The sequence below is a fragment of the Dipodomys merriami genome, unplaced genomic scaffold, assembly GCF_024711535.1.
Source record: "Dipodomys merriami isolate MVZ:Mamm:240054 unplaced genomic scaffold, mDipMer1.0.p SCAF_1009, whole genome shotgun sequence".
Lineage (NCBI taxonomy): Eukaryota > Metazoa > Chordata > Mammalia > Rodentia > Heteromyidae > Dipodomys > Dipodomys merriami.
Window position 1 is genome coordinate 270687 of NW_027202282.1, and position 12409 is coordinate 283095.

Sequence of the window (12409 nt, forward strand, 5' to 3'; positions counted from 1 at the left end):
CTCTCTGTAGTCACCCATGCCAGTGGGCTGCAGCCATGCTAGACAGCACACAAGTCTCCCCAGGAGCACAAGTCTCCCCAGGAGCAACGGGCAAGTGTGGAAGAACAATCCAGACTGTTTGTTGTAACAACCTCATCTAGAATGCCTAGGCCGGAACTCAGCCCGCCGCTCCTGTTCTAAGGAGCCTAGCAACAGAATGATGCGCATCTCCTGCTAGAACCCAGCCTCATCCTAAATCTCCTGTGCAGCCTGTTGCACGGCACGAGGGCCACGCAGGAATATTTGTAGAGAGAATGAATGTGCAAAAGAATTACTGTCAAAAAACAACGGGGCTTGGGAAGGTGGCTCAGTGGTAGAATGCTCGCCTAGCATACACGAAGCTCTGGATTCGATTCCTCAGCACCACATACACAGAAAAAAGCCAGAAGTGGGCTGGGAAGGTGGCTCAGTGGTAGAGCGCTTGCCTTGCATGCATGAGGCCCAGGGTTCAATTCCCCAGCACCACATAAGCAAAAAGAAAAAAGCCGGAAGTGGTGCTGTGGCTCAAGTGGTAGAGCGCTAGCCTTGAGCTGAAGAGCTGAGGGACAGCGCCCAGGCCCTGAGTTCAAGCCCCACGACCGGACCCAAAAAGAAAAAAAAAAAGCCGGAAGTGGCACTGTGGCACAAATGGTAGAATGCCAGCCTTGAGCAAAAAGAAGCTCAGGGATAGTGCCCAGGCCCTGAGTTCATGCCCCAGGACTGGCAACAAATAAAAAATAAAAATACTTTTAGCAAACTTCATTTAGGAAAATAAACCCAAAAAGCTTTAATCTTTCCTTCCTTCCTTCCTTCGTTCCTTTCTTTCTTTCTTTCTTTCTTTTCCTTTCTTTTTTTCTTTTTTTTCTTTCTCTTTCTCTCTTCCTCTCTCTCTCTTGCTTTCTTTCTTTTTTTGCCAGTCCTAGGACTTGAACTCAGGGCCTGGACACTGTCCCTGAGCCTCTCTGTGCTCAATGCTAGTGCTCTACCACTTGAGCCACAGATCCATTTGAGGTTTTTTTCTGAGTATTTTATTGGAGATAAATGATCCTCATATCTCAACCTCCTAACTAGTACTATAGGCGCGATCCACCAGCACCCAGCCTTCTCCAATTCTTACGGCATTCGTCTTGCATCTCACTTCTCAAAAATAATTTCCATTTTTCCAGTACCAGGACTTGAACTCGGGGCCTCCCCCTTGCTCAGCTTACTTGTTCAACTGGCCCTTTAGCACCTAAGCCACACCTCCAGCCTGGGTTTTTTGTTTTGTTTTGCTGGTTAATTACAGACAGAGTCTTTTTTTTTTGGGGGGGGGTCTGGTCGTGGGGCCTGAACTCTGGGCCTGGGTGCTGTCCCTCAGCTCTTCAGCTCAAGGCTAGCGCTCTACCACTTGAGCCACAGTGCCACTTCCGGCTTTTTTTCTTTTTGTTTATGTGCTGCTGAGGAATCGAACCCAGGGCCTCATGCATGCAAGGCAAGCGCTCTACCACTGAGCCACCTTCCCAGCCCCCAGACAGAGTCTTATAGACTTTCCTACCTGGCTGGCTTTGAGCCATGTTCCTTGTATTTCAGTCTCCTGAGTAAGGAGTATTACAGGTATGAGCCACCAGTATCCTACAATACATGGATCAAGGACCAGGAACCTATGGGCAGGAAGTAGGACCCTATCTCAGAAATAACACACACACACACACACACACACACACACACACACACACACAACTAGAGGTATTGCTCAAGCGTTAGAGGGCCACACAAGCAAATAAGCCAAGTGAGCTTGAGGTCTTGAGTTCAAAGTCCAGTGTCAGTAATATTAGAAAAAAAGGAAGAAAATAGATTGGATTTGGCTCCTAGTATCACATGCTAGAATTTTGAATCCTGCAGGAGATTTTCTCTAATGCAGATTCCACATTTGGGGGGCAGAAATGCAGAACGAGCGCCACAGCTCCCCCTAGAGTCCAGAGTCGTAAACTGCTCCGCCCTGCTTCTAAGCTACCCAGGAAAGCTTGCTTGAAATAACGCATCTACAAAACCCAGCCATATCATCATGGCTGGAGGCGTTAACTCAAGAGGTAGAGCACGTGCCAGGCAAGCATGAGGTCTCGAGTTTAAACCACCAAAAAAACCCCAAAAAACAAAAAAACCCCACAAAACCCCCAGCCACATACCAAGTGGTTGTAAACCTAGCTACTCAGGAGGCCTAGAGGGGCTGGGGAGGTGGCTCAGTGGTAGAGTGTTTGCCTGGCATGCATGAAGCCCTGGGTTCGATTCCTCAGTACCATATACACAGATAAAGCTGGAAGTGGTGCTGTGGCTCTAGTGGTAGAGTGCCCACCTTGAGCAAAAGAAGCTCAGGGACAGCGCCCAGGCCCAGAGTTCAGGCCCCACAACCAGACCCCCCCCCCCCGCAAAAAAATCACAGTGCCACTAAAAAGAAAGAAAAAAAGAAAGCCATCAAGTGCACAAGAAAACACAGAACAGATTAGTGTAAATGTCAAAGGCACTCTTATCAGTAATAAAGAAGTTTCCACAAACTTCTAATAAAAGACAATACATTTTTTTCTAAATAGGCCAAAGACTTAAACACAAGAGCCTTCCAGGAAACAGCCCCAGCATCATTAGCTATCAAGGAGATGCATTGCTTGCATTACCCTAGATGTGCTCAAATTAAAAGCACTGACTGTGTTTGGGCAAAAATGTGGAGTAACTGGAACATCCTTACTGTATACCGTGACTTTGGGAAGTTGGCAGAATATTCCAGAGAAAACCGGTGACCAAGTATGGTCCCTCACACCTGTAATCCCAGCAACTCAGGAGGTAGGAGGCAGGAGGATCTGAAGTTTGTCAGAGCAGTCTGGGTTAGATAGTAAGACTCAGAAGAAAAAAATATATAAATTAAAAAAGTAAACCAGTTGGGAGCCAGTGGCTGATGCCTGACACTCTAGCTACTGAGGAGGTAGAGATCTGAGGATCACAGTTCAAAGCCAGCTGAGGCAGGAAAGCCGGAGAGACTCTTATCTTCAATGAACCACCGGAAAACCCGAAGCGGCACTCTAAGTGGTAGAGCGCTCGCCTTGAACAAAAGAGCTCAGGGACAGCGCCCAGGCCCTGAGTTCAAGCCTCATGACCAACAACAAGCAAGGCTAAAGGATACTGCCTTGGCCCTGAGTTCAAGCACCAGGTTCAGTACACACACACATACATACACACACACACAGGATGCTTTTACTGAGTCCTGTAAATGGAGGGAAGGCCCCCACGCTTTTGTATCTGTGCTCTTTGATCTGTTTTAGTCCCTTATGCAATCATTTTAGGGTCCAGGAAAGTGAAAACCCCAGGAGGGCAAACTGCCCCTCAAAATGGCAAGGCCTACCTCTAATGGTCTGAAGGGAAACAGCCAAGAACTCAGGAGACACCCCCACCCTAGCAACTTCTGTTCCCTTCCAGTCATAAAGTGCTAACAACTCCAGAACTCTTCAACCAGGCCACCCCTGTGAGGGCATGTGGGTCTTGAACTCTGGGCCTGGGCGCTGTCCCTCGGCTCTTCAGCTCGAGGCTGGCGCTCTACCGCTTGAGCCACAGTGCCACTTCCGGTTTTCTGGTGGTTCAATGGAGATCAGAGTCTCATGGGCTTTTCTGCCCGGGCTGGCTTTGAACCGCGATCCTCAGATCGCAGCCTCCTGAGGAGCTGGGATGACAGGCCGGCGCCCAGCCCTGTGTGTATTTTAACTGCACCCCTTTCTCGGCCCTCCCAGTTCTCCTGGACTTCACCCCCAGGCCCAGGTCTGCAGCAGGAAAGATGGCTGGAGGTGCCCCCTCCAAAAGTGCTTCCTTCCCAGGGGTGCCAGGGGCCAAGGAACCCTGCTCTGCCCTCTGTGGAGGGGTTGGCCCACTCGGGGCCTGGTTGTGTTAGAAGCCCGCTTTCAGACGTGATTTCCTCTGCATCTTCCCCAGGGGAGGGGCTGCGAGGAACCCAGGGGTCCCCCGGCTCCCGTCCTGGCCTGTTATTTTAGGGCGGGGGTGCTGCTCCTTTGGGTCCCCGGGCTCCCATCCTGGCCTGTTATTTTGGGGGGTGGGTGCTGCTCCTTTGGCGACCCCTGCACTGTCCTGTCATCCTGGAAAGTTGCAAAGTTCTTAGAGGGGCAGGGGAGGCCAAGGCATCGCCCCCCCCTCCGACCCGGGGTCCCCGGGGCGCCGGTGTGCGCAGCCGCAGGGGGGGGTCAGGCGCGGGGGGGGGGTCAGGCGCGGGGGGGGTCAGGCGCGGGGGGGGGGGTCAGGCGCGGGGGGGGTCAGGCGCGGGGGGGGTCAGGCGCGGGGGGGGGTCAGGCGCGGGGGGGGTCAGGCGCGGGGGGGTCAGGCGCGGGGGGGGTCAGGCGCGGGGGGGGTCAGGCGCGGGGGGGTCAGGCGCGGGGGGGGGTCAGGCGCGGGGGGGTCAGGCGCGGGGGGGTCAGGCGCGGGGGGGGGTCAGGCGCGGGGAGGGGGTCAGGCGCGGGGGGGGTCAGGCGCGGGGGGGTCAGGCGCGGGGGGGGTCAGGCGCGGGGGGGGTCAGGCGCGGGGAGGGGGTCAGGCGCGGGGGGGGTCAGGCGCGGGGGGTCAGGCGCGGGGGGGGAGACCTGTTTTTCTGCGGGGTTTTTCTGTCTTTGGCGTCCCTTGCAAACCGCCGTGCGGGCCCCGGGGCCTTTGCACGGGACCCGCGTCCGCCGTCGCCCCGGGGCCTGGTTCCCACCCCCCCCCCCCCCCGCCGGCCCCGGCTTCCCGCCAGCCATGCCTGGGGATCCAGAAGGATCTAGAAGAATCTGGGCGGAGCCGAGGCCCGGGCCGGGGGGGGGCTGGGGGAGGAGGGGGTGCCGGCATTTGGGGGCGCAGGCGGCCCGGGCGAGGCGGACGCTGTGGAGAACCAGGATTGCTTTCTTTCTTTTTTTTTTCCTTTCCTTCAGAGATCCGGAGCGCCGCCCCGGGGCGCAAAGAGCCCAAACCGGCTGAGCGGCCGCCGTCTCTAGAAAGTTCTCCCCCTCCGCCCCCCCCCGGCGTCCCGCCCTCCCCGCGGCGCGGACCAATCGCGGCCGCGCTGTGGCGCGCCCCGCCCCCGCGGCCCCGCCCTCCGTCCCGCCCCTCCCCGCGGCGGGGGCCAATCGCGGCCGCGCCCGGCGCGCGCCCCGCCCGCCGCGCCCGCCCCGCCCGCCGCGCGCGCCGCCCGCCCGCCGGCGCGGGCCGCAGAGCTGCGCCAGCCCCGGAGCGCGCCGGCCGCCGCGGCCGCCCGCAGCCCTCCCGGCCCCGACCCGCGTCCTCCCGCCGGCCCCCCCCCCCGCTCCCGCAGCCAGCGGCGCCCCCGGCGAGCGGCCATGACCGCCGAGGAGATGAAGGCGGCGGACGGCGGGGCGCGCGCGGCGCCGCCGGCCCCCGAGGGGGTGGACATCAGCCCCAAGCAGGACGGGGGCGTGCTGAAGGTGAGGCCGGGCGCGGGGCCCCGGACCCCCACCCGCCACCCCCGGCGGCCCCCGGGCCCCGCGCCCGGCGAGGTCAGCGGCCGCGCCGCGCCCCCGCCCCGCCGCGGAGCACGCCGGGACCTGTAGTCCCCGCACCTCTCCCGAGCCGGGGTTCGGGGTGCGAGGCCTGCGGGCCGGGCCGGGGCGCCGGCGTGACCCGAGGCCCGGCGTGCGCTCCGCCCATTGTTCTTGCTGGCGCCCGGCCCGGCCCACGTGTGCGGGGGGGGGGCACGCGGGGACCCCGGGACCCCCACGTGTGCGGGGAGGGGGGCGGGCACGCGGGGACCCCCGGGACCCCCACGTGTGCGGGGAGGGGGAAGCCGGGCACGCGGGGACCCCGGGACCCCCACGTGTGCGGGGAGGGGCACGCGGGGACCCCCGGGACCCCCACGTGTGCGGGGAGGGGGGAAGCCGGGCACGCTGGGACCCCGGGACCCCCACGTGTGCGGGGAGGGGGGAAGCCGGGCACGCGGGGACCCCCACGTGTGCGGGGAGGGGCACGCGGGGACCCCCGGGACCCCCACGTGTGCGGGGAGGGGCACGCGGGGACCCCGGGACCCCCACGTGTGTGTGAGGGAGCCGGGCACGCGGGGACCCCGGGACCCCCCACGTGTGTAAGGGGAGGTAGGGGCCAGGCACGTGGGGACCCCGGGACCTCCCCACGTGTGTGAGGGGAGGTGGGGGCCAGGCACGTGGGGACCCCGGGACCTCCCCATGTGTGTGAGGGGAGGTGGGGGCCTGGCACGTGGGGACCCCGGGACCCCCCACCCCCTGGACCAGAAAAGGTGCCGGCTTTGCCCGCACGGTCGTCCCGTGCACCTCTTTGAGAGGTGCTCCTGGGCATCGGTCCCCGTTACCCCTCACCCTGGCCTGCACACTTAACATCCACTTGCACGCGCAGGGGACGCAGAGAAGCCTGGGGGGGCCAATGCCAGTCCACGCTCCTGCCCCCCTCCATCCAGCAGACCCAGCCTGGGCCCAACACTGGCATTTGGGGGGAATGAGGAAACGTGGTGTAAAGATTTCCTCATTCACTGCTGAGAAACTTAGATCGAATTCGGTCTCCGGGCTTGGTCTTCCCCCAAGCTGTTCAGCCACAAATAAGTCTTCCTGAGGTGCAGAGCTGACTCTCGCAGAGCTTCTAGTGTCCTGAACCCTTCACCTGCTCGCGAGGAGGTGTGGTGGGGACTGAACCCCACTGCTCCTTTCCCCTTCCTCAACAGGTCATCAAGAGAGAGGGGACGGGCACTGACACGCCCATGATTGGCGACCACGTCTACGTCCACTACACCGGATGGCTGCTAGATGGCACCAAGTTTGACTCCAGCCTGGACCGCAAGGACAAATTTTCCTTTGACCTGGGCAAAGGTAGGCGTGGCCGGGAGTGGCTAGGAGGCGGGCTTTGGAGAATTTCCTGCCCACCTTCCTTGTGGGAGCGTCTCATCCCAGCCAACCCGCAAGGCAGAGGCAGGCCCAGGAGTTCACAAGTAATCAGGGCAACATAGTGAGACCGTCTCCCCAGAAAAGAGGATCCATAGTGATCGGGGAGTGGCTGGTGGCATTCCATGGCGCATACTGTGACTTGTGTTCCTCTCTGGTCCTACACTTCCTTTCCCAGGCAGGTTGGCCTGCTTAATAATGTTGGTTCTGGGACTTGAACTTGGGCTCTTGTACTCCACTTTTCTGCTCACTGCTGGCGCTCTACTTGAGCCAGACCTCTCTTGACAGCTTCTTGCTAGCTGGGGACAGTCTATTGGATTTGTCTGCTGGCTTTGGGCTGTGATCTTCAGGTCTCAGCCTCCTGTGTAGCTGGGATTGCAGGCAGAGCCACCGGTGTCAGGTAACGGTCTTTCAGACCCCTGCTCAGGGAGGCCTGTCTGTCTCTCTCTGCAGGGGAAGTCATCAAGGCCTGGGACATTGCCGTGGCAACCATGAAGGTGGGGGAGGTGTGCCACGTCACCTGCAAGCCCGAGTATGCCTACGGCTCGGCCGGCAGCCCTCCCAAGATCCCCCCCCACGCCACGCTCCTGTTTGAGGTGGGTGTCCAATCCTTACCTCAGCCCCGGGCCCGGCAGCCCTCCCAAGATCCCCCCCCACGCCACGCTCCTGTTTGAGGTGGGTGTCCCGACAGAGCGCCGGGCAAGGGGCCAGTCCTTATCTCAGCCCTTCCTGCCTCTTGGAGACAATGTAGCCAAGGCCGAGGGCCTGGCCTGAGGAGGGAGACGGAGAGGGCGCGGGCTCTGCGGCCCCCACAGGGGCCCATGATGGTGGCCCGAGGGTGGAAGAAGAGGGGTCCAAAGCCTTCCAAGATTCAGCATGGGGCACAAAACGTCGGTGGGCCTCACGCCTGTAACCCTGGCTACTCACGAGGCCAGAATCCAAGGGCAGAGTTCGAAAGCAGCCAGAGCAGAAAAGTCCGGGAGAGTCTCCTGTCCATGGAACTTGCAAAAAGCTGGAAGTAAGAGCTGTGGCTGAAGCAACGCAGAACCAGCCTTGAGCTGAAGAGCTAAGACACGGTGCCCAGCCCTGGGCTCAAGCCCCAGGACCGACACACGAGCACACGAAGTTGGTGTGTTGAGGCTGGGCTCCAGGGGTCAGAGGTGCCCCCTTCCCTCCCCCCGCTCCCGTGGGTCCCGGTTAAGCGGAGAGAGCAGCTGCTGAGCGCGTGCCCGGCGGAGGCGAGCACAAGGCAAGAGCGGGAAGCTCCGGCCCCGAGAGCCCGGGTCATTGTGTCGTCTGCCACGTCAGGCTCCCCCGGGCCTGGCTTGAGGGGAGCCGGGACAGCAGCGGGGTTGTTCTGAGAGTCGGCCTCTGTCCCCAGGGAGGCAGGGCAGCTCAGCTTGTGGAGTCTTGGCTAGGTGTCAGGGTCGCAGGTCCTAAGACCATCCCCAGGGACCTGGATGAGCCTGGCCTCTGCCTGGGCTGGCGGCCTGCACAGAGCTGGTTGTCCCGTCTCGCCCCCCAGGTGGAGCTGTTTGACTTCAAGGGAGAGGACCTGTCGGAAGACGAGGATGGCGGCATCATCCGCAGGATCCGGGTCCGGGGGGAAGGCTATGCCAGGCCCAACGAGGGCGCCATCGTGGAGGGTGAGGGTCGGGGTCTGAGCCCCTCTTCCGCGGCGGCTTCCCGCGGGGCTGCGCTGCGCCCTGGACATGGTGGCTGGTGTGGGAGGGAGCGTGGTGGGTGCCGGCCTCTCACCGGCCTTCCTCCCCCAGTGGCGCTGGAAGGCTTCCACGAGCACCGACTGTTTGACCAGCGGGAGCTCCGCTTCGAGATTGGGGAGGGGGAGAGCCTGGACCTGCCCTGCGGCCTGGAGAGGGCCATTCAGCGCATGGAGAAGGGGGAGCGCTGCGTCGTGTACCTCAAGCCCAGGTGAGCTGTGGGCGGGCGCTGGGTGGAGCCGTGTCCACGGCTAGGGGCCTGCGGCCCTGGCATGGGGCCCTGATTGGTCACTGTCCCTTCTTTGCTGACTCATCGATTCTGGGAAATTTTTCTTACTCGTTTTATTTTTATTGTTGGTTGTGTGCCAGTGCAGGGGTTGGAACTCAGGCCCTGGGTGCTCTACCACTTGCAGTTTTTTTGGTGGTCTTGGCGATAGAGTTGAAAGCAGGGCATCTGAGGATCGTGGTTCAAAACCAGCCCAGGGAAGGGAAGTGCATGAGACTCTTACCTCCGATGAACCACCAGAAAACCAGAAGTGGCGCTGTGGCTGTGGCTCAAAGCGGTAGAGCGCTCTTGAGTTAGAGCTCAGGGACAGCACTCAAGGCCTGAGTTTTCAAACCCCAGGACTGGGGTGCGGGTCATGGGCTTTCCTGCCCAGACCGATTTCAGCTCAGGATCCTCAGATCTCAGCCTCCTGAGTAGCTAGGATCACAGGTGTGAGCCACTGGCGCCCAGCTTGACGCCCAGCATTCCCTTCTCGCCCTGCGGTTGGCAGGAGGGTTCTGTGTGGTCACTGAGGCGGTGGCGCGTCCTGGGGCCATCGAGAGGGTGCGGGCGTCAGGGGAGGCTCTGCGGAACCGGAAGTGTTTGGTCCCGCCTCTGGGGATGCGGGCAGGAAGCCCTGTCGCCCGGAGCGGGTCGGGCTGTGGGGTGACCTGCGCCTTCGGTGGTGCTGCTCCTCTAGCTACGGTTTCGGCAGTGCTGGGAAGGAAAAGTTCCAGATCCCACCGCAGGCGGAGCTCATTTACGAACTCCATCTCAAGAGTTTTGAGAAGGTGAGTCTCTGGGCTCTCCCTTTGCCTGGAGTCGGGTCGATCCACTGGGGACCCTGGGGACGCTGACGGCTGTGTCCCTCCCCTGGGGGAATGGCAGGCCAAGGAGTCCTGGGAGATGAGCTCCGAGGAGAAGCTGGAGCAGAGCGCCATCGCCAAGGAGCGCGGCGCGGTGTACTTCAAGGTGAGCACGCGTCCCTGTCACCCTGGGGGCCGTCGGGGGCCTGGGGCCGGAGCTCAGCCCGAGCCTAAGCTCGCCTCCCGTGCTAGGACGGCAAGTACAAGCAGGCGCTGCTGCAGTACAAGAAGATCGTGTCCTGGCTGGAGCACGAGTCGAGCTTCTCGGGTGAGGAGCTGCAGAAGGCCTCGGCCCTGCGGCTGGCCGCCCACCTCAACCTGGCCATGTGTCACCTGAAGCTGCAGGCCTTCTCGGCCGCCGTGGAGAGCTGCGACAAGGTGGGCGTGGGCCCAGGCCTGGGGGGGGGGCCAGGTCATTTATACACAGGGCCAGCGTTCTCCCACCACCAGCTGGTTGCTGGTTCGTGGAAATGAGTCTCAGGGACGTTCCTGCCTGCCTGCATGGGCTTCCCACACAGAGCCCAGATCTCAGCCTCCTGAGTAGCTAGGAGCCACTGGTGCCCGTCTGATTTTCTTCGTAGATCTGGAGTCTTTCCCGGGTGGGGCCCAGTCTTGCTCTTACTCGGGGTGGCCCTGTGTCTGCTGGCCCTGCTGAGCGGCCGCTGGGCTCGGGCTTCATGGGGCGGGCTGCCCAGCCTGAGGTCTTGCCGGTCTCTTCCCCTGCCCGCCCAGGCCCTGGAGCTGGACAGCAAAAACGAGAAAGGTCTCTTCCGTCGAGGGGAGGCACACTTGGCTGTCAATGACTTTGACCTGGCACGGGCTGACTTCCAGAAGGTTCTGCAGTTCTACCCCAACAACAAGGCTGCCAGGACCCAGCTGGCCGTGTGCCAGCAGCGGGTCCGCAAGCAGCTGGCACGGGAGAAGAGGCTCTACGCCAACATGTTCGAGAGGCTGGCGGAGGAGGAGCGCAGGGTGAGCATGCCGGCGCCCGGGCCTGGCCGGCGTGACCCAGGAGCCGCAGTCCTGGGGCTGCAGGTGGTGTGCGTGCCCCAAAATAGGTTTGCATGGTCCAAATGCACCAAGGCCACACGGAGGCGGAGGCTTGTGGCCTTGCCGGTGCTGTGTGGCTGTGTCCAGCCTGGGCAGTCCCTTACTGTTTTCACTCAAGGCTGGTGCTCTGCCACTTGAGCCACAGCTTCACTTCTGGCTTTCTGCTGGGTAGTTAGAGATCAGAGTTTTGGGCTTTCTGGGCTGGCTTTGACTTATAGTCCTCAGCTCTCAGCCTCCTGCGTGGCTAGGATGACAGGTGTGGAATCTGTGTCTGTGCAGTGCCGTTGGAAGTGATGTGTGCTTTGTACCTTTCTGCCGCCCTTTGCAGGGCAAGGCTGAGGGGGCTTCGGGAGACCACCCTGCCGACACAGCGATGAAGGAGAAGAGCGACGGCCAGTCCCAGATGGAGACCGAGGCGTAGCCCCGCCCCGCCCCGCCCCGTCTGAACACACTGAAGAGTTTTGCGTGAATGGAGACCTTTATTTTTCTATCTGGTGGGTGGTTGGCTCTCGGGGGACAGGGGAAGGCTGGGGGTCGCTCAGGTGGGTCCTGTCACCCCTCATTGCAGGTGAGCTCACACTGCTCAGAATGCTAATTTATTCTGCTTCCTGTTTGGTCCACGTGTGAGCGGGGAGAAGGGGTGAGGTGTGATGTGCAGCAGGGTGGGGAGGGAGAGCCCTGCCCCTCCCCTCTTCCCCTCCTGTCTGCCTGCCCTCAGCCAGGCTGTGCACCCCTCCCCCCGGGCCTCTGCTCACTGCCGAAGGCCCAGGTGCCACTCGAGCCCTGTGCTCGAGCAATAAAGACGATAAGCAAAACTGGGTGTCAAGCAAAACTGGGTGTCGCAGCCTTCCTGGGACGGTGGGGGGCGAGGCTGGTGGGCGCACGGGGGAGGAGGCAGGGAAAGGGTCTCTGTCCTGGCCCCCTGTTGGGAGCAGGAAACAACCCTGCCGTGCAGGCTGGGGTGGGGGTGCCCTGCTCTGACCTTTGACCTCAGCCGAGGAGTCCAGGCAGCGTGGGCGGCCATGCCCAGCACCTCCACACAGCCCTCCCCTCCCCCACCCCCCCAGAGCAGATCTGCCAGGCAGGGGCTGGACGGCCACACCTCCCGGCTATGAAGGGGGGGTCCCCTGGAGCCAGCCACTCCCCGGCCCCATGCGTCCCCTCCCTGGACTGCCAGTCTGCTCCTGCGCTTGCAGGTGGGGTGGCTCCTCAGACTCCAGCTAAAGTTAAGGTGGTTAAGCACCCGGAGTCCAAGCCTTCTGCACCAAGAGCCTTGGCAAGCTCGATCTTGTAACAACCAACCAGCCTGCAGACAGACTCGGGTCAGGCGGGAAGGGCTGCCTGACAGATCTCAGCTAACCTAATCTGCGCTGTCACCAGGCGAGTCTCCATCCCTTTTCCTGGTGCAAAAATACAGCCAAGATCCCTTCCAGGTGTTGGTGGGATCCCAGGATCCCACAGCACTGCTGTGGGAGACAGGAAATAGAAAGGGCTTTACTCAGATTTGTCTTGGGATAATGGTTAAGTCTTCAAAGACGAAAAATCCTGCCACACTGTGAACTCTAC

General features: G+C 61.2%; 1 protein-coding gene across 1 annotated transcript; it reads left to right on the forward strand.

Annotated features, from left to right (window-relative positions):
• Positions 1–5288: 5288 nt before the first annotated feature.
• LOC138807296 (peptidyl-prolyl cis-trans isomerase FKBP4) lies at positions 5289–11675 on the forward strand. The gene is made up of 10 exons (XM_069992920.1): positions 5289–5462; positions 6725–6869; positions 7395–7537; positions 8467–8587; positions 8717–8873; positions 9628–9718; positions 9816–9899; positions 9986–10171; positions 10526–10765; positions 11172–11675. The coding sequence occupies exons 1-10, from the start codon at positions 5358–5360 to the stop codon at positions 11262–11264; spliced, it is 1365 nt and encodes a 454-aa protein (XP_069849021.1). The 5' UTR covers positions 5289–5357; the 3' UTR covers positions 11265–11675.
• The last annotated feature ends 734 nt before the right edge of the window (positions 11676–12409 follow it).